Here is a 21,434-nt window from a genome sequence, read left to right as displayed (position 1 = left end):
TGGCTACATCAGGGGTGTGTGGCCTAATATGCAAAGGAGCTCCTGTTAGAATTCCACCCCTGCATAGAGGTTTGGGGCAGGGGAAATGTGGGGCAGATGGAAGCCATATTGCCGCTGCATTGAACTGGCAGTCGCAGGAGCTTTGGTATATATAGGACCTTTGGCATATAGAAAACACCTCCGTCAGCAGACCAGACAGGAAGCTGGGGGCAAAAATGGAGGCGCTCAGGTGCCCGTCCTGAGTTCAAAAAGCAGACAAAGTTGAATGTTTCCATGCACAGAATTCCCTGCATGTGGAAAAGCAGCATGCCAAAAGAGTAGTCAATCGTAGCCACGCCCATATACAGTTGGTGTGGTGGTGGAGGTAAGATTGGGCCCATACTACCTGTTCTGGTTCCCTGTGGTAGGAGAGCATTGGAGTGGCAGGAAGACTTACGTTCCCTCCTGTCAGGGCTTTTTCTGAGCAAGAATGCGCAGGAACACAGTCCCAGCTGGCTTCGTGTCAGGGGGTGGGGCCTAATATGCAAGTGAATTCCTGCTGAGCTTTTTCTACAAAAAAAAGCCCTGTGCAAAACAATGGTGCCGTCAGGGGGTGTGGTCTAATATGCAAATGAGTTCCTGCTGGACTTTTCCCTACTAAAAAAAAGCCCTGCCTCTGTATTCCTAGCATACTATTGTGTGTGAAACCCATGTCTGTTCATCTCCTCTCCTAGGATGGCAGCTGCTGATGGAGACCCAGTCTCCCGAGTGAAGCACCACATGCAGGGAGCGCTGGTGAACCTCCGCTCTGCCTTCCCCTGCTTCTCTTTGGGGGGTTACAAGCTCCCACAGGTGACAGGTGAGAAGAGGGTCTGGAGGCCAGCCCTAGACTGTCTGGCACCCTAGGCAAGGCTAACTTCTGGTGCCCCCCCCCCACGGATAACATCACCAGTCACATGGGGAGCGCCCAATTCGGTGCCCCCAGAAGGCCGGTGCTCTAGGCGATCACCTCTCTGGGCTGGATAACAGAACTCCGTATTTCTTGTAAAAAAGCTCAAGTTCAAGCTCAAGTGCATATTTAGAGCCTCTAAAAATGTGTATGAAAAAGTCACTGCGTCCCAGGTTGTAGATTGTGGCTAGCCCTGTTGGCTGCCCTGATTTGAAAGAGCTGAGATGAGCCTGAGAATCTGAGAGTTGGACCAGCAGGTGGCGCTCTGGGCCAGGGTAGCAGGAGGCACTGCACTTCAGTGACCCAGCTGGATTGGGCCCCATCCAAGTGGGTCACATAAACACACATGAGACTGCCTTATACTGAATCAGGTGGGTCACTGTGATGGTCTGAAGCAGCAGGACAAAGTGGTTCCTTTAAGACCAACAAAAGTTTTATTCAAGGTATGAGCTTTCGTGTGCAAGGAGGAGACGATATTGGATTTATATCTGCCCTATACTCTGAATTTCAGAGTCTCAGAGCGGTCACAATCTCCTTTACCTCCCCCCCCCCACCCCCACAACAGACACCCTATGAGGTAGGTGGGGCTGAGAGAGCTCTGACAGAAGCTGCCCTTTCCAGGACAGCTCTGCGAGAGCTATGGCTGACCCAAGGCCATTCCAGCAACTGCAAGTGAAGAAGTGGGGAATCAGATAAGAGTCCACGCACTTAAACACTACATCAGACTGGCTCTCTTGTGCTTCCTTGTGCTTGCACACGAAAGCTGATAACTTGAATGAAACTTTTGTTGTCTTAAAGGTGTTACTGGACTCAAACTTTGTTTTGTCTTACACTGAATCAGACCACTAATCCCATCGGTATTGTCTACCCAAACTGGCAGCAGCTCTCCAGGGTCTCCGGCTGAGGTCTTTCCCATCACCCACTGCCTGGTCCTTTTAAATTAGGGCTGCTGGGGATCAAAACTGGGACCTTCGGCATTCAAGGCAGATGCTCTACCACTGAGCCACAGCTCCTCTCACTGGGGTCTTTTGGATGCTGCAAGTTTCTCGAATTTCTTAAAACCGTTTCCCCAGCTTGATCACAGCACGGATAAATTCGCCCAGCTTGAAAGGAGGTCCCAGTTCACAGGAGGAGGAATCAAGGATTTATATTTATTTTGTTTATTGTAAATATTTTTAACCGCCTTTCTGCCTTGTGGAACCCAGACTGGCTTACAATGTAAATAAAATAACAATGATCAGGACTTTTTTTTTTTTTTGCAAGAACTCCTTTGCAAATTAGGCCACACACACCCCGATGGAGCCAATCCTCCAAGAGCTTACAGTAGGCCCTGGACTAAGAGCCCTGTAAGCTCTTGGAGGATTGGCTACATCAGGGGTGTGTGGCCTAATATGCAAAGGAGTTCCTGCTACAAAAAAAAAAACCCTGGGCGTCGATGGACCCCATGGCCTGATTCAGCACAAGGCAGCTTCATGCATTCATGTGACACCATCAGAAGTACCTTCCTTCTGTTCTCACGACAGTCTGTGCTGAGCAGAGATCTGAACCCTGATCCTATTTGTGACCCTTTGAGTGCCGCCCGTACACCAGCTTCTTCATTATCAGCAAACCTGTACATTCGTGCTTACGTTGTGTGATTTGTTTTTCCTCTGGCTACTTAGGAGCAAAGCATACTTTGCCCCCCTACCCTTTTTCCTGTTGATCAGGAAACCTGAATTTTGCACCTACGGAGCTGACGCTTGTGTCTGGATCGCAGCGCAAACAAGTCTGACTTTTACTGGAGGTCTCGCAGGCCGACAGGGCACATTCCACAGGCAGAACGTGGCTGGTGGCCTCCTCCTTGGCTAGCGAGATCTGAGGAGGAGTGGGCAGGAGAAGTTGCCTGCACTTGGGGGTCCACAGGGAAAGGGCCTGGTCACACTAATTGTGACCGCTAATTGGGGAGGGACGGTGGCTCAGTGGTAGAGCATCTGCTTGGTAAGCAGAAGGTCCCAGGTTCAATCCCTGGCATCTCCAACTAAAAAGGATCCAGGCAAGAAGGCATGAAAAACCCTAGCATTGGGACCCTGGAGAGCTGCTGCCAGTCTGAGTAGGCAATACTGACTTTGATGGACCCAGGGTCTGATTCAGTATAAGGCAGCTTCATATGTTCTTATATGTTCATATGTCCCTTTCCTTCTTTCCCTTTCCTCTCCCTCCGGATTGGGCAGTCTCCCACCACGATGCAGAGATCCCCTTTAACCCCAGCTTCCTGGAGCCCCCCTCGGCTGCCTGGCCCATGGACAGCTCCTTCTCGGATGCTGATGAGGACGAGACTCCTGCCTGCCTCCTGACTGGTATGTGTTGAATGGTCATTTCCTTCCGCTGGAGTTACAAACTGGAGATTTTGGGGACGGAGCCTGGGTAGGGCGGAGTTTAGGGAGGGGAGGGACTTCAGCAGAGATAATGCCCTACGATTCATCCTCCAAAGCAGCCGTTTCTTTCAGAGGAACTGATCTTGGTCCTTTAGAGATACAATTGCAAAATTGGGAGGTGTCCAGGTGCCACTTGGAGGCTGGCAACCGTACTCTCTGCGGGGCTCACGTTTTTAATCGGCTCTTTCTGTAATGCAGCCAGGGGCTGAGGCATTGCTTCAGCTTTCTGCCTCTTCCACCCCGCAAAGTATCCAAAGTCTTGGGGGTTCCTCACGGTTCCATCCCAGCCCTGCTGAACTGTAAGTTCTAAACCCCGGGGAAGGACAGCTTGGCAGCTTCCTGAGCACCTCATTCTTTGGTGTAGTGGTTAAGTGCATGGAATCTTCTCTGGGAGAACCGGGTATGATCCCCCACTCCTCCGCTTGCACCTGCTGGAATGGCCTTGAGTCAGCCATAGCTCTCGTAGGAGTTGTCCTTGAAAGGGCAGCTTCTGACAGCGCTGTCTCAGCCCCACCTACCCCCCTGGGTGTTTGTTGTGGAGGAGGAAGGTAAAGGACATTGTGAGTCGCTCTGAGAATGAAGGGCAGGATATAAATCCAAGTTCTTCTTCTTCTTCTCCTTCTTCTTCCAGCTCCAGACCCTGAGCCACAGCCAAGCCTTCTCCCTGAGGTGAACCTGGAGCCCTTTGCCATCCCTCGCACGTCCAGCATCGCCAAGGCCAAGAGACCCTCGGTGTCCTTTGCAGAAGGCACCTGCTTTGGCTCTCCGAGTCCCAGAGGCTCCGCGGAAACCGTCCACCTCGTGCAGAAGCTGAAGACGGCATGGGGCTTCCCCCAAGTCGCCTTGCTTCACCAGCCAGCCCAGGGCTGCGAAAAGGACCCTTCGCCGGAGTGCTGCTACGAGAATGTGGAGGCTGCCTCGGGGACGGAGGAGGGCCACAAGCCCTCTCCACGGAGCACCCCGGGCGGCCCCCGGAAACGCATCTCTGGCTCCCGACATGTGGCCCAGCGAGTGGAAGCTCTGGAGGCAGCTTTGTCTGCTCAGGGCAAAGAGCCGGGTATCACCACCATTTACATGACAGTGGGCAAAGGGGAAGGGAGAAGCAGAGGTCTGGAGCAGCAGCCAGGAAGCCTGCTGAGGGAAGAGCCCAAGCTCAGGCGGAGCACTGAGAGCCTCCAGACGTCCTTCAGGAGGACATCAGACTCAGGCCAAAGTATTCAGGGGCGGCTATCCCAAGGCAAGCCTGACCTGGAATCCAAGTCGACTGAGGCTGAGGCCCAGGGCCTTCTGGGAAGCCTGCCATCTCCTACCAGTGAGGTGGCTGGACAGAATAAGTGTCATAACCAAAGCCCCAGTCAGCCAGAGGTGGAAGCTGGAGGAGATGCTTCCACAGAGGAGTCCCAGGAGCCAAAGTATGAGAACGTCTCTGGGTTGGTCCATTTCCCCATGGCTACCTAAAGCCTTCATCCCAACTTTAGGACAGCTACAGAGAAGCAGAGGTGGCCCAGGGAACAGCCTGTGCTGGAAGTTGGACATTCTGATAGCTAGATGGCCCTGGAGGAACCCAACCATCTCCCTTACCCTCTGGCGCCTTCTCCTTTACCCCTGATGAGAGGCAACCCTTCAGGTGCAGTGAAGGGGGCAAAACAGACCGTGCTGCCGAATGCTTAGGCCAGCTGTGGCAACTCCGATGTAGACCCCCTCTTGTGCTTGAGGCGAGAGACGGGACTGCAGCAGAAGAGACTGAAGAAAGAGGTTGCTCTCCAGTCAGGAAAGGCAAAGCAACCTTATGAGGGAGCCGGTCAAGAGATTGGGGGAGGGTTGCCAGATCCAGGTTGGGAAACTCCTGGAGATTTGGGGATGGAGTCTGGGGAATGCCCACAGTAGGGTACAATGCCCATTTTCTCCAGGGTACTAATCTCTGCAGTCTGAAGATGAGCTGTAATTCTGGGGGATCCCCAGGTCTTGCTTGGAGGCTATCCTTCCTCGCCCTGCCAGCTGGCTGGGTTGTTGCAGCAACAAGGGCAGGTGCTCGGGGCCTTCAACCTCAGTCTTCTTAGACCTCACAAGCTGAACAAGTTAGAAGAACTGCTGCCTTCTTTACTGACGTGCCAAAATCCGGGATTCCTTTGGTGATTCAAAGGCTCTTTCTTCTTCATGTTTTGGGGTGGGGGAGTCCAAGCTGAGTGCTCCACAATTAATACTGTGCTGGTGCCCTCTGCTTTTGGGGAAAGTTCCAGGTGAGACCCCCCTCCTCGCATCTCCCATTCTCCCCCTCTTCAGTGGCTTTCTTGGCAACTATGCCATCTAGCTGCTGGGGACTTTTACCCCCTTTCAGTGGCAATGAAACAATCTGCAGGCCTTGCAGGGACATTTTAATTGCTTAAGGAACACCCGTTCTTCTCTGAGAACAACGCCCAGCCGGGGCACCTCCATATGCGGCCTCTTCCCAAAACAGCCTTGCTGAAGTCCACTGTATTTTCTTCCACGTTCAAATAAACAAAGCAAGGGCTGCCCTTTATCCATCCTGTCGCTCAGCGTCTTGTCTTCATTGAGACGGACCAGTCTCTATGCTTTGTTCCAGGGCTTTTTTGGTAGAAAAAGCCCATCAGGGACTCATTTGCATATTAGGCCACTCCCTCCTGGCATCGTCATTGTTTCACACAGGGCTTTTGTGTAGAAAAAGCCCAGCAGGGACTCATTTGCATATTAGGCCACTCCCCACTGGCATCACCATTGTTCCACACATCAGGGGCTCATTTGCATATTAGGCCACTCCCTCCTGACATCATCATTGTTTCACACAGGGCTTTTGTGTAGAAAAAGCCCAGCAGGGACTCATTTGCATATTAGGCCATTCCCCACTGGCATCACCATTGTTTCACACATCAGGGGCTCATTTGCATATTAGGCCACTCCCTCATGGCATCATCATTGTTTCACGCAGGGCTTTTGCGTAGAAAAAGCCCAGCAGGGACTCATTTGCATATTAGGCCACACCCCCTGACACCAAGCCAGCTGGGACTGCATTCCTGTGTGTTCCTGCTCAAAAAGGGCCCTGCTTGTTGCATCATAATACCCCGTCTGGGAGCGACACAGAGGGGCCCTGAGGGAACCAAGGCGCCCTAAATAATGTTGCTGTCAAGCGTGGGATGTGATCTGAGCCATTTGTGCAGGAGATGATGATTCAGGCCATCCCGATCCCATCCAATCTCAGAAGCTAAGCAGGGTCAGCCCAGGCTAGTATTTGGATGGGAGACCTCCCAGGAATACCAGGGTCAGGATGCAGAGGCAGGAAATGGCACAACCACCTCTGAAATGTCTCTTGTCTTAATAAGTCTAGCTCGCCACCTAATTTAATTTCATTTAATTTTGGGGTTTATATCCCACCCTATCTTGCAAGTGGGCTCAGGGTAGCTTACAGCAACAGAGTTAAAATAATGTCATAAAAACAGACGTTACAAAAAAGGAGCAGCGCAGTAAATCTTACAGACATAGGCAGCAAAACCACAGCATGTGGCTGATGGCTAACAGCATAACATAACACCATAATGGTGAAATGCTGGGGGAAGTGATGACTTTCAAAGGACGCCTGCTGGATTAGTTAAAAGCCTGGCAGAAGAGCTGCATCTTACAGGCCCTGCGAAACCTTGATAAATCCTGCAGGGCCGGGCTCTCCAATGGGAGCTCATTCCACCAGGTAGGGGCCCAGACCGAAAAGGCCCTGGCCCTTGTTGAAGCCAGCCAGATGTCCTTAGGACCAGGGACTATGAGAAGGGACCTAGTGGTGCGCGATGCTAAATGAGCTAGAACTTCTGGCTGCCAGACAATCTTAGGATCTTTTGGCTATTCTACACACACTACCATACGATAATTATTATTATTATTGTGCAGGGAAGGTGGCAGTTGCTGTAGTGAGGAAGGTGCTCTGTTCCGGGACATAAAATGATCATATGGGCCTGTTCCAGGCTTCAGGGGGCCCTGGACAGAGAGTGCTTGGGGATCCTTTCCCTACTGCTGCTACCCCAATTGCCCCTCTTCCCATGCACTTCCTCATTCGCCTCTGTGATTCTCCACCACTGTCCAACTGTGCATTATTCCTTCCTGCTACCTGTGTTTCCAGCTGCATACATCACTTGCATGCCGTTTCCCTGTGGCACTGGGTAGCATGTGACAGCCACATGGGTAAGCGGGACAGTGGCAGTAGGCCTTGCTAGAACTGCCCCACTTTGGGGTGCTATGCAAACGCCAGTAGTGTCTCTAAGTATATATAGAGTTCATTTCCCACATTGCTGCCACAGGAAGCAGTGGCAGCTACGAGCATAGGCAGCTTCAAGAAGGAATTAGATAAAGCTACGGAGCAGAGGTCCATCATTAGCCATAAGATATAGATGAAACACTGTCTGGGGCAGTGATGCTCTGTATTCTTGGTGCTTGGGGGGCAACAATGGAAGGCTTCTGGAGTTCTGGCCCAGCTGGTGGACCTCCTCTTTTGGAGGGAGTATTTTGTATTTTTTTTGTGTGTGTGCTCCTGAAGTCATGGTGACCTCTGATGACTGACCCCTACTGGGAGCCTGGAGGATATTCAGAGAGGTGGCTGGGTAAGGCCTGCCCCTGCCTCCAACTTCGGTATTCCAAGAAGGTCTCTCATCTAAGTACTTGCCAAAGTCAACCCTGCTTAGCTTCCAAGACTGACTGGGCTACTCAGGTCAGGACCAGCAGGTGGACCTCCTGATGGCACCTGGTTTTGGCCACTGTGTGATGCAGAGTGTTGGACTGAATGGGCCACTGGCCTGAACCAACGTGGCTTCTCTTATGTTCTCAGCCAGCTTGTCTGCCTGTTGGAGAAAAGAGTCCAAGGCCATGGACTTGATGAGCAGGCTGGGCCTTCTTTGTTTTACAGAGTTGTTTAGACCTGGAGTGTCTGTGGATACCTCTCCTTTTTCAACCACCTGGCAGATCTGAACATAAGAGAAGCCATGGTGGATCAGGCCAATGGCCCATTCAGTCCAACCTCTGTCACACAGTGGCAGCCCCCCCCCCAAAAAAAAACAACCGACCACGTGCCATCAGGAGGTCCACCGGTGGGGTCAGGACACTTACCCTCCCACTGTTGCTCCCCCACAAGCACCAAGAATACAGAGCATCACTGCCCCAGTCACTGATCTGATAACCACTGATGAACTTCTGCTTCATGTTTCTCCATTCCCCTCTTCCCCTATGCTTGTAGCTGCCACCACCTCCTGTGGCAGTGAATTCCATGTGTGAATCACCCTTTGGGTGAAGAAATACTTCCTTTTATCTGTTCTAACCTGACTGCTCAGCAATTTCTGCTTTTCCTGGTACTGGCCTGCTTGCTGGAAGCCTTTGTCCTGTAGGTGGCATCGGTGCCCAAGTGCTGGGGTGCCCGTTGACTGGTACCGGCTACAGCTTGACTTAGCCGGTCTCACTCTGTTGTTTCAAAGGGAGTGGTTTCTGTGTCCCTAGGCCTTCTCTGTTCCTCCAAAGAAGGCTGTGAGCTTAAACTCCTCCGCTGGCTCTGAGCCTCTCCCTTTGCCTTCCTGCATCTTGCTGGCCTGGGCAGCAACCTGGCGTAGTGAGTGCCTTGGAGAAATCCTCCCCATGGCTGAAGCCTGATAAAGCAAGTCAATGAAGGGGATCCACTAGTTGCCAACCTCCACCTGAGGACTGGAGATCTTCTGGAATTGCAACTGGTCTCCAGAGAAGACATCAATTCCCCTGGAGAAAGTGGCTACTTTGGGGGCTGGACTCCGGCATTATACCCTGCTGGGAGGCCCCTTCCGTTTGTTTGATGTAGTGGTTAAGTGTGTGGACTCTCATCTGGGAGAACCGGGTTTGATTCCCCACTCCTCCACTTGCAGCTGCTGGAATGGCCTCGGGTCAGCCATAGCTCTCGCAGAGCTGTCCTTGAAAGGGCAGCTTCTGGGAGAGCTCTCTCAGCCCCACCCACCTCACAGGATGTCTGCTGTGGGGGAAGAAGAGAAAGGAGATTGTAAACTGCTTTGAGACTGATTCGGAGAGAAGGAAAGGAAAGGTCCCCTGTGCAAGCACCGGTCATTTCTAACTCTGGGGTGACGTCGCATCATGACGTTTTCACGGCAGACTTTTTACGGGGTGGTTTGCCATTGCCTTCCTCAGTCATCTACACTTCCCCCCCAGCACGCTGGGTACTCATTTTACCAACCTCGGAAGGATGGAAGGCTGAGTCAACCTTGAGCCGGCTACCTGAACCCAGCTTCCGCCGGAATCGAACTCAGGTCGTGAGCAGAGAGTTCAGACTGCAGTACTGCAGCTTTATCACTCTGCGCCACGGGGCTGCTTTCAGAGAGAAGGGCAGGATATAAAAAATATGGTCGTTTTCTTTTTCCAGGAATTTCCCACCCTGGAGTTGGCAACCCTAGCTGGGGTTCTGCATGCAAGCTTTTCAGGCAGGTAGAGGTCTTTATCGGGTGGTGGTGGAACGTGCCATCGAGTCGCAGCTGACTTACATGGCGACCCTGTAGGGTTTTCAAGGCAAGAGACTAACAGAGGTGGTTTGCCATTGCCTGCCTCTGCGCAGCGACCCTGGACTTTATTGGTGGTCTCCCATCCAAGGACTAACCAGCCCTTGGGGAATGGCCTTGGGTCAGCCATAGCTCTCGCAGAGCTGTCCTTGAAAGGGCAGCTTCTGGGAGAGCTCTCTCAGCCCCACCCACCTCACAGGGTGTCTGTTGTGGGGGAAGAAGATTTGCCCAGCCCATTCAGATTAGGGCATTTGCCATGTAGCTCGGTTTTACAAAAACATCAGCCCCAATAAATGTATCTTTTGAGGTATCAGGAGCCTCTGTTGTTTAGGTTGCCCCTCTGAGATTTCACCGGGGAAAGCGGGAGAGCTGAGCAATTAATTGTTGTGGCCAGATCCTGTGCTCTGCTGGGCCAGGCCAAGGGGACTCCGATTTGGGGACAGGGCTGTGTGATAAGCTGCATCAACCGCATGGGCAAAACCATAGCAAAAATGGCAGATCAAAAACTTGGAAGAAAATGCAGTTCGCAAACTTGGTACCAAGGAAAGGTCCTTTGGGTGGTGGGGAGAGGGGGATGCAGCTGGCAGCACCTCAACAACCCCCCCCCCCTCCGGGGGCGTTTGGAGTGTTTACCGCAATGGGGACGCCACCAATTGGTCTCACTGGAGGTGCCCTGGAATTGACCGCCTTGGCTTCCCTTTGGGCCAAAAACAACAACGGCGCGATTTGCAAGCGAGGAGGGCCTTTCCATTTTTTGCGCGCCGAAGGGAAGTCGCTGCCCCGCAGGCCTCCAAGCGAGCCATTCCCGCCGAACGGACGGGGGCTCTCTGTGCATGCTCAGAAGCCGCTCCCCCGGGCCAATGCCTGGCCAAAACCTCGCGGGCCCCGGCCAGCACCTCCATCCTCTCCTCCGGCCGGCAGATGCAGGGCGCGCTCTGATTGGCCGCGGCGGGGCTGGAAACAGACGGGGGACCAATCAGCGGCCCCGCCTCTTGGCTCCCACCAGCCGAATAAAGGAGGCGCCGCGGCCGGCGGTCGGGAGAAGGAAGAAAGCCCGGCTTGGCGGCGCTGCTGGGGCCGGGAGAGCCGAGCGGAGCCAGGCAGGTGAAGCCGCTGCGCGCCTCGCCGACCGGTGCGCGGCCGCCCTTCTCGCTCTGCGGCTGCAGAGATGCGCCTGCAGCGGGCTGGAGGGTGGGGGGGCGCCGGCCCTTCTTTGCTTGCCGGCGACGCTTCCCCGAGCACGGCTGACCAGCCGGGGCTGTTGCCCGGGGGCGGCCGAATCGGGCCTTTCCGGGCGAGGGGCTTTTTGCTGCGCTTGCTCCGGTTTGCGCCTCTCCGCATTGGAGGGCCGGAGCGCCGGCTTGCTCCCAGGCGGAGCCAGCCGGAGATGGGGATTTCTAGGAAAGCGACTGACCTGGGGAGGGGGCGCGACTTGGGGGGGGGGGGTCGCTCTAGACTCTGCCGTCAAGGGCTTGGGCGTTCAGGGGGAGCAGTCGGGCTACAGGGAGGGTGAGTTGAGGCTGCTCCCTTCTTGCCTTAACCCCACAGGATCAGGCCAAGGGATCTCTCCGATTGCCCCCTCCCACAATTCTTTCAGAAAGCTGCCTAGCAAACTCGGAAAGCCTTTCCCTTTCGTCCTGATGTAGACTGCCTCTGAACGGGGAGGTTCCACTTAAGCAATCCTGGCTCGCCTTTAATGTTAGATCAGCCTTCTGCTAATCTGTTTTGCCCAAGCCCAGTGGCCCTGACTACAGCTCACGAAGTTATTAAGCGTTGCCTAAAGAAAGAACTTGCTCTTTTTTTTTTCCTGCCGTGAATGACTGCCCAAGTTCTAGTGCAAGGAAGCAAAACAAGCTGCTCACTTCCTCTGTGTGATATTCGCAATGTTGTAAGCGTGTGTCATGCTACTTTTTAAAAATATCCCCCTTAAACGGAAAAGCTGCGAATTTTGTAACCTTTCTTTATAGGGAGGGCCTGCAAACGTCTCTGTGGTCTGAGTTGCCCCTTTCTGCATTTTTTCCCCTGCTCTAGGTGGATATTCTTTTTGAGGTGAGGTTACAAACTGCCTGTCCCGCTTCTCTCCTTTCATTCCTTTGCCTAAAAAGGCTCTTGCATGGAATTCAGTTCTTTCACCAACCCTCCTGGTTTCCTTTGGGCTGACTGTCCAAAGCCTGACATTTCTTTTCTGGGGAGTCACCACCAGATCAGACCATGTCACCATCTTGAACGATAGGGGCTTCTTGTGTGAACAGGGTTGTTGTGCCCCCCCCCCACTGGAACTCAGTTCCGTTCCTTAGGGGGAAATATCTTTCGCTGTTTCCTGTTTCTTCTTAACCCGTCAACAAGCTGTCTTCTTGTGTAGATAGATCCAAGCGGGCAGCCGTCTTGGTCTGAAGCAGTAGAACAAAGTAGGAGTCAAGTTTCACCTTTAAGACCAACAAAGTTTTATTCAGAATGTAAGCTTTCGTATGCTCTAAGCACACTTCATCAGACGAGGAATCAGGTACAGTGAGCAGAGCGATATATCTAGCTGATAAGCAGTGGTCTAGAATGCAAAATGGTACAAATTTAAGATCCAGTGACCAGATCAAAGGCTTGCTCAATTTGTTAATTTTACTGTTCTGTCGTTGGATCTTAAATTTGTACCCCACTGCCTACCAGCTATATGTAGCTCTGCTCACTGTGCCTGATTCCTCGTCTGATGAAGTGTGCTTAGAGCACACGAAAGCTTACATTCTGAATAAAAGTTGGTTGGTCTTAAAGGTGCCACTTGACTCCTACTTTTATCTTCTTGTGTGATTACTTAAGTCTTTTTTTTGAGGGACAAGCTGTCTTTTGGAACCTGGATTGGCTGTAATGACCTGCAGACAAATCCAGAGGGTCTCAGGCAGGAATTCCTTGAGGTCACCATTTCCTGTCCAGACCTTGCTCCTCTAATATGTTTATCTAGGCTAGTTTTAATCATGTTTTCTACCCTTCCTTTGGGGTTATGGACAGCTGTCTGTCCCCAGCTTGCTCTCTCTCTCTCTTTTTTTAAATGGCCATTACAGTTGTTATTGCCTGGTCTTCTAGGAAGGTAACTTCGCATATCAGATTTTAGTGGAAAGTTCAGCAGCCTCCTGTCTGAGTTCGTTGCCTGCTGCTGCGTGGCCCCTGTTGACTCTTTTGGTGTCTTGTTTGCTAGGTCTAAAATGTTCCCTTAAATCTGGCAAAGATCCTCTGAGATGAGAGGGGTAAACACGAGCTCCGTGGGTTGTTGTGGCCAGGAAAGATGAGCTTGGTGCTTAGCTTGCTACAGGTTGTGTTTGTTTTTCTTGGGACTGACCTGACTGGGCTTGCATGTTTCACCCCAAAGTTGAATGCAGGCTGCAAAGCCTGCACTCAACTTTGGGGTGAAACATGCAAGCCCAGCCAGGTCAGTCCTAAGAAAAAACAAACACAACCTGTAGCAAGCAAAGCACCAAGCTTTGCAGCCTTAGGAAATCTGAGCTGTTCCCTTTGCCCTACAGCAAGTGTCCCTTGCAGGCACTCGAACTTGGTTTTGGAGGCACAGAAGCTGAGGAGGGTTGGCGCCAGTGTTCCCTCTAAGCTGCAGAGTCTTGTGAGCAAAAATTCTACTCTGCGAGCTCCTGGCATTAAAGTTGTGAGCTACGGCATAAATTATTGTGCTCTGGGGCCATTTTTCCTGAGCTAAGACAAAAATGTGTGAGCTGGAGGCTAAGAATCTGTGAGCTAGCTGATGCCAACTCAGCTTAGAGTTCGCTCTGTTGAGTCCTGAGATGGAAGGCCACCATCAGGGAAGTCCAGGGTCACTACACAGGGGCAGGCAATGGGAAACCTCCGTTTGTCTCTTCCTTGAAAACCCTACAGGCCTGCTGTGACTTTAAGATGCTTTTCACCACCGGGGAATAGAGGGGCAGCCTGTCCTCTTCCAGCAAGGTTCATGTTCTGACATTATATCTGTGGTGGAAGAGAGAAGAACCGCAGCTACACCCAGACATCACTTCTCGTTGTCCTTGTGTTGCCTTTTAGTATTGTTCTGGGCAGGACAATTTAGAATAAGGGAGCCGACGTGGCAATGCCCTGAAATTAAAGTTGTGTGACTTCCGTTTGCTTTTTTTAAAGCAGTGCTTCCAGTATCATGACATTTTCATATATAAAACTATGTTCTGTGCGCATGTAGACTTACTGCTCATTCTAGGTGGGACAGGTTTGGCATTTGAAAACTGGAATCTGTGTGTGTGCGCGTACGCACACTGGAGGTGGTGAGAGAGACATCTGTCACCACCGACGCTCCCTCTAAGCTGTGGAGTCTTGTGAACAAAAATTCTACTACGTGAGCTACTGGCATTAAAATTGTGAGCGAGCAGTTTGGCTACTGCATAAATCAGTTTGCTCTGGGGCCATCTTTCTGAGCCAAGACAAATGGGTGAGCTGGAGGCTAAAGAAACTGAGCTAGCTCACACTAACTTAGCTTAGAGAGAGAACTGGCACTCTTGGTATTCCTCTCGCAGTTAAACTCTTGTGTTGTATGGGGTGGGCACTCCAATGAAGAGATGACACGATGATGACATTGGATTTATACCCCGCCCTTATCTCAGAGTCTCAGAGCAGCCTACACTCCCCTTTACCTTCCTCCTCCACAACAGACACCCTGTGAGGTAGATGGGGCTGAGAGAGCTCTCCCAGAAACTGCCTTTTCAAGGACAACTGTGAGAGCTATAGCTGACCCAAGGCCATTCCAGCAGCTGCAAGTGGAGGAGTGGGGAATCAAACCCAGTTCTCCCAGATAAGAGTCCGCACACTTAACCACTACACCAAACTGGCTCTCAAAGAGGAAGCTGCTTAAGAGAAATCTTTTCCTTCTCATCTGTCCGAAGGAGTCTAGGTGAAAAAGGCCTCCCTGTAACAACCACACCATCAACATGGCCCCCACGCTCGCCACTGCCCACCGGCGCCGCTGGTGGATGGCCTGCACAGCCGTGGTGGAAAACCTCTTCTTCTCCGCTGTCCTTCTGGGCTGGGCCTCGCTCCTCATCATGCTCCAGTCGGAGGGCTTCTACTCCTACCTGTGTCACCCACCAGGTAAGATGAACCTGTTTTGGCTCCCTGCCAAAGGGCCATGGGGCTGGATTGGGGGCCTTGGTTATATTTGTGTCTTGTTTCCCCCTCACTCTGCGCAAACTGAGAAATGGCAAAGAGCAGCGCAACGGCTGACCGCATCTTGTAGGGTTCCCAGCCTCCAGGTGGGGGCTGGACGCCTCCTTGAATTACAGCAAATTTCCAGACTGCATAAACCATTCGTTATCTCATTTAACCACGTTTTCCCCTTCTCCTGGAGAAAACGGCTGCTTGGGAAAGTTAACTGCATGGCGTTGTACTCTACCGATGTCCCACCCTCCCTAAACCCCACTCTCCCTGACTCCACCCTCAAATCTCCAGATGTTTCCTAACCTGGAGTTGGCAACCTTAATCTCGGGGTGAGCCTGGCTGGCAAGCCCTCCCCTTGACTTGGTGGCTTCCTCTTCCTCACTCTGTCATGCTAAGCTGGCTGCTCAAGCCAGGGAGGGTACAGTGCACAGCGGGGTAGCAAGTTCAGCTGGTTCCCATGCTGCTTCTGGGGTCACCAGAGTTCAGGGGCAGGGTTGGTGTTGCTGCCAGTGGGCAAACTAGGCAATTGCCTAGGGCGCTGGCCTTCTGGGGGTGCTGAATTGGGCACCCTCCACATCAGTGATGTTATCAATGTGGGGGGGGGGGCACCAGAAGTTAGCCTCACCTAGGATGCCAGACAGTCTAGGACTAGCTCTGCATGGGGTCAGTTCTGTTTCCAAGCAGAGAAACTCTGTGGGGCTGGAAGTGATGCTTTCTGGGCCGGGAAGCCTTCCTTCAAATCCCCAAGAGGTAAGACCTGTGGGATGTAAGTAAGTAAGTAAAATTTTATTTATATCCCGCCCTCCCCCGCCAAGCAGGCTCAGGGCGGCTAACAACAGCAAAATAACAATACATTTAACAAAACATTAAATTAACCCCAAACCAATTAATACATTAGTTAAAACAGTTACTAAGTCTAAAAACATTAAGTTAGATCTGACAGTACCGTTATTAATCGACGCTATGCCTGTCAATTTGTATAATGATGGCGGATCTCCAGACTGGACCATTTTGATGTTTCTTTGCGGACTTGGTCAGCCGTTCATGAATGCCTGTTTGAAAAGGGTGGTCTTGCAGGCCCTGCGGAACTGATCAAGGTTCCGCAGGGCCCGCACCTCCTCTGGATGTACTATGTGCTGCTCCTTAAATCGGGTCCTACCAAGGTTGCCAGGTGCCCACCGGCCACTGGTGGAGGATGGGGAGTAGGGTTGCCAAATCCAGGTTTGGAAACTCCTGGAGATTTGGGGGTGGAGCCTGGGGAGGACAGGGAACTCAGTGGGGTGCAAGGCCATACAGTCCACCCTCCAAAGTATCCCTTTTCTCCAGGGGAATTGATCTCTGTAGTCTGAAGATGAGCTGTAACTCTGGGGCATCTCAAGGTCCCGCCTGAAAGCTGGCATCCCTTTGGAAGGTCTTGGTTTGGACCACTTGGGCTGTAATTTGGCCCCGGAACTTTGGAGGAGTCATGATCTCTCTCTCCTCCACCCCCTTTTGCCTCTGTGCAAGGTGCCAGTGACCACGCATTGTGGAGATGGTGATAAGGAACAGCCAGGGCTTTTTTTGTAGCAAGAACTCCTTTGCATATTAATAGGCCACACGTCCCTGATGTAGCCAATCCTCCTAGAGCTTACAAGGCTCTTTTTTTGTAAGCTCTTGGAGGATTGGCTACATCAGGGGCGTGTGGCCTAATATGCAAAGGAGTTTCTGCCACAAAATAAGCCATGGGAGCAACCATCCGCCCCTAGAGTGAAGGTGGCTGGCTTCATGCCTTCCTAGGAGTAGGACGGGGGGAGCAGGGGAGTCTGATTCTTCACTGTTTGCAGGCTCATCCTTAGCCCTATAGCTTTACAGCAAAGGGCTGCCCTGCAACAGAGAGGAGTGTTGCCTTTGGAGCCCTGGGTTCAAATCTCCATCAAGCTGTTTGAATAACCTTGGGCCGGTCAAACTTTTTTCAGCCTAATTGACCGTACAAGGTTTTTGTGAGGATAACGTGGAGAGGAATGGAACAAAGTTTGAGTCTAGCGGCACCTTTCAAGACCAACAAAGTTTAATTCTGGGTATAAGCTTTTGTGTGCATGCGCAGGAAAGCTTATAGCCAGAATTAAACTTTGTTGGTCTTAAAGGTGCCACTGGACTCAAACTTTGTTCTTTTGCTGTCCACCTGAATCTTTCCAACATACCTTCATGGAGGAGGGGGAACTATTTTTGTCTCCCGTGAAGAGCTGGGCAAATAGGCTTCTTAGAAGGAAGACTTGCTTGCTCAGAGACAGAAATGACTGGCTTCATCCAGTTCGGCCACTAGAACGAAGACAGCTAATGGCCCTTTGCGGAGGCCAGAACAGCCTCATCGGTGTGGTTTCCTAATGCAAATCCAGGAGCAGCTTGTTTTTAAGAAGGGCTGTATGGATGCTTCTCGGTACAGCATGTACAAATCTGCCCTTTTGGTCTCTCCTTGTCTTTGTAACCGGCCCTTCTGACCTCCTTGCCCGTGTTTGTCGCTCGTCTTCTCTGATTCGCATGTTTTGTTTTGCCCCCTAAGCATTTGATGCACAAACGATGTTTTAAATTGTGTCAATGTAATGGAGATATCAGTGTTGGGAAACCCAGAATGATGCAACAGTACAAATGGGTTCAGTTTCGAAGGATGACAAATGAGGGCTTTCTTAAGCCAGAGTGGGTGGAGGATGTGACACTCAGCAGGATCCACTACAGTTCTTATCCTGAGTGAATGTAGCTCTCTTGTGATGATAAAGCCTGATGAGATCAGGGGCTTCTTTTTGGCCTGGAGAGGGTCTTTATTCTGAGACAACAGGGTGAGTTTGTAGACAGTGGGTAACCTGTGACTCCCGGGGGTGGGAGGGCTGTGATACCTGGTCTGATAATCCCTAAACTCTCTCCTGATAAGCTATAGAAGTTGAGAAAGAAGTGATAGCTTTGATATTGGCAGGAGTTGGACCAGGCAGACCTTCTTTACCCCCGCCCTGGCTCTTGGTCGCTTCCCCTGGCATTATCAAGCTTGAACTTTGGACACCAAGTCAATTTTTTAGCTGATCTGCGGGGATTCTCTGTCCAAACCAAGAGGAAACTTTTAGTCTCTTGACCTGGATTTAGTAAAAAGCTGGCATGGCAGGAAACTGACCTAAGCAGAAGAGAAGATGCCAAGTGCACCCGTGGATCAGACTGAAGTCTCTCTTGTGCACCGTGTGGTGCCCTTGGGGAGGGGAGGGGACGTGTTCCCTCTGCACAGGGAAGTTCCAGTTAGCCATTGACCCATTGAACTGCATGATGGAAGGAATGTCTAGACTGAATCAGTCCACTTCTACTGAAGCTCAACAGACCCTGGCAGATCTTTCAAGGGAGTTTCCAATCATATCATGAACCCTGCCCCACCCTTCAGCACCAGCATTCTGGGGTGGAATTCTAGCAGGAGCTCCTTTGCATATTAGGCCAAACACTCTTATGTAGTCAGTCCTCCAAGAGCTTACAAAAAGCCTTGTAAGCTCTTGGAGGATTGGCTATATGCAATATCGGGTTGCCAGGGTTTGGCCTCATATGCAAAGGAGCTCCTGAGCCTTGTAAGCTCTTGGAGGATTGGCTATATCAGAGGGTTTGGCCTCATGCAAAGGAGCTCCTGAGCCTTGTAAGCTCTTGGAGGATTGGCTATATCAGAGGGTTTGGCCTCATATGCAAAGGAGCTCCTGAGCCTAGTAAGCTCTTGGAGGATTGGCTACATCAGGGGGTGTTGCCTAATATGCAAAGGAGCTCCTGCTAGAATTCCACCCTGCAGCTGAATGTGGAGGTTCCATTTGGGTCTTGTAGTCACTAAACCATTGATGCTCCTTTCCGTTGGCAATGTGTCTTTCTTTTTTCCAGTTCAGCTACCTTTGTTGGCATAAGATACATTTCAGTAACATGAGCATTAAGAACAATACTGTTATAGGGGGAGGGACAGTGGCTCAGTGGTAGAGCATCTGCTTGGGAAGCAGAAGGTCCCAGGTTCAATCCCCGGCATCTCCAAAAAAGGGTCCAGGGAAATAGGTGTGAAAAACCTCAGCTTGAGACCCTGGAGAGCCGCTGCCAGTCTGAGAAGACAATACTGACTTTGATGGACCGAGTGTCTGATTCAGTATAAGGCAGTTTCATATGTTCATTATAGTTAAGACACTTAACTATTGAGTTAAGCAATGTGTCTCACTCACTTCTAAAACCTGTGGCTGTTAGGGCTGCCAGGCCCAACTCAGGGAATATCTGGGGACTTGGGGGGGGGGGGGGGTGAAGCCAGGTTGTGAAAGCAGGCGCCCACTTCAGCGGCTCACTTACGAGCAGGAAGAGGCAAGGTCCACCTCTGTCCTGCCTCGGTCTCAAGGTGTCACAAGGAGAGAAGGTTTTTGCTGATCTGAGTGTGGAGGAGGGAGCCAGATAAATCTGATAGCGATAGGTGGCAAAGGTATTTCCTCTTCGGCAACAGGGCCAGGCCTGGGAGGCGCTGCCTTCCCCTCCAGGGAGCAGCTTTCATAGCCTCCTCCCCAGGCCCTTTTGTGCTGACCTGGGCTGCCCCAGTCCTGGGGTAAGAGCCTTTGTTTCTCTTCTGCTGACAAAGGGAAAGAGCCATGAGCAGAAGTAGCCCCAAGAGAAACCACAAACCACAGTCAGGCCACTGCAGCCGAGTCTCACGGTTAGAGTTACTCAGTTCCTGTGGCTCACTGACTTGCTGTATTTCTGTAGCCCCGTTGGCAGAAGGTTTCAGAGGGAATGGCCCAGGACAGAAGGAGAAGAGCAGAGTATTCCAGACAGGGCAAAACAGCCTCTCTCTCACCCTCCCCAGCATGGCATCTGCTGAATGCACCTTTGCGCCCGTCTTCATCGAGCTGTTGTTCCCGGCCCTGGTAATAACCTGTTGATTTAGCATCTTCTGCCTCCTGACATGCTGACTCAGCTCTCCTTATCTGCGGCTGGGACTCTGAGCTCAGGGTTGCTGACGGGCTTTCCTTCCCAGGGTGGTGTGAGTGGTGGAAGAGCGGGTGGGGGAGGCGAGGAAGTGCCGCCTTGTCAGCCCTGGCGATGCTGGTGCCTCATCATCCTCCGCTTTCGCTTTGGTGCGAGAGGAGGGACTGGTAAGAGTTGCCAAGTCCAAATCAAGAAATAGCTGGGGATTTCCGGGGTGGAGCCAGGAGACTTGTGGGGTGCAGCAAGGTTGTGACAAGCATCATTGAACTCTGAAGGGAGTTCTGGCCATCACATTTAAAGGGACCACACACCGTTTAAATGTTTTCCCTCCATCGGAATAATGAAAGATAGGGGCACCTTCTTTCGGGGCTCATAGATTTGGACCTCCTGGCCCAATCCTTTTGAAACGTGGAGGGTATTTTGGGGAGAGGCACTGGATGCTATGCTGAAAATTCGGTGCCTCTACCTCAAAAACAGGCCTCCCCCCAGAGCCCAGCAGATCAATTCTCCATGGTACCCTATGGGAATCAGTCTCCATAGGGAACAATGGAGTGCCCAGCAGATATTTCCCCCCCTTCTCCGCATTCTGATGACCCTGAAGCAGGGGGAGGGCCTCCGAACTGGGGGATCCCCTGCCCCCACCTGGGGATTGGCAGTCCTAGGAGGCAGTGACTGAAATGGCTGAAGCGCAGATTTACTGGGGTTTGTGGGCCCCTGTGTTCAGAGCAATATGGGTGGAAACCTCTGAGGCTGCCTTTTCAAGAGTTGACCAAGGCTGCAGCTGCCCCTGGTGTTGAGCAGAGAGTCTTCCCTGGCCTGGCTTCTGAGATCCTTAAGCAGCTTTGCTGAAGATTGAACCAGAGTCTTTCTGCAGGCTAAGCATGTGCTCGATTGCAAAGCAAATCAGGGATGGCAAAGCCGCCGTGCATACGTTATGGGCCGTAGCTTCCTTGAAACTTAATGTGTTGCAGCTTGATCCTGCCGTTTGGCTTTAACCTATCCAGTGGCAGTGATTATGGAAATGAGGGCCAGATTGTATCTTTTTGCAGCTTCGCTTAAAAGCTATCCTCGTAGCAGAGTAAGCGTGCTGCGGCACTCTTAACACACACTGAATGATGTGTTTTTCAATCCACTTTTGATGCACTTTAATGATGGACAGACACTGAATAATGTGCTTTCAGTCCACTTCTAATGCACTTTAGTGATTCAAAGACTCTGAATATGCACTTTCAGTGCATTTTAAAGATCATTTGAAAAGTGGTTTTTTCTTGTTTCGCACAGTAAAATCCAGTTCCAAAGTGCTTGGAAAATGGATTGAAAGTACGCTATTTAATGTGTGTGGAAGTGTCTAACTGGTAGGTGGAGAATAGGTCAAGCCTTCTTGGCTGTTGTTAACCAAACAGTGCAGGGTATATTGGCAATTTATTTATTTATTTTTGCAAAGATGGCAATTAGGATTCCCTGAGGATT

At 51.5% G+C, this 21,434-nt stretch overlaps 1 protein-coding gene across 1 annotated transcript in view; it reads left to right on the top strand.

The window, feature by feature from the left end:
- The first annotated feature begins 14,748 nt into the window (after positions 1 to 14,748).
- SLC43A2 (solute carrier family 43 member 2) overlaps positions 14,749 to 21,434 on the top strand; it is a 49,910-nt gene continuing 43,224 nt past the window's right edge. The window contains exon 1 of the mRNA XM_060259265.1: positions 14,749 to 14,951. Coding sequence (XP_060115248.1) covers positions 14,792 to 14,951 — 160 coding nt within the window. The 5' untranslated portion in view covers positions 14,749 to 14,791. The remainder of the gene's footprint in view (positions 14,952 to 21,434) is intronic.

This window comes from Heteronotia binoei, chromosome 18 (assembly GCF_032191835.1).
Source record: "Heteronotia binoei isolate CCM8104 ecotype False Entrance Well chromosome 18, APGP_CSIRO_Hbin_v1, whole genome shotgun sequence".
Classification (NCBI taxonomy): Eukaryota; Metazoa; Chordata; class Lepidosauria; order Squamata; family Gekkonidae; genus Heteronotia; species Heteronotia binoei.
The sequence above is the reverse complement of the archived record's forward strand: the minus strand, read 5'-3'. Positions and strand labels throughout refer to the sequence as shown.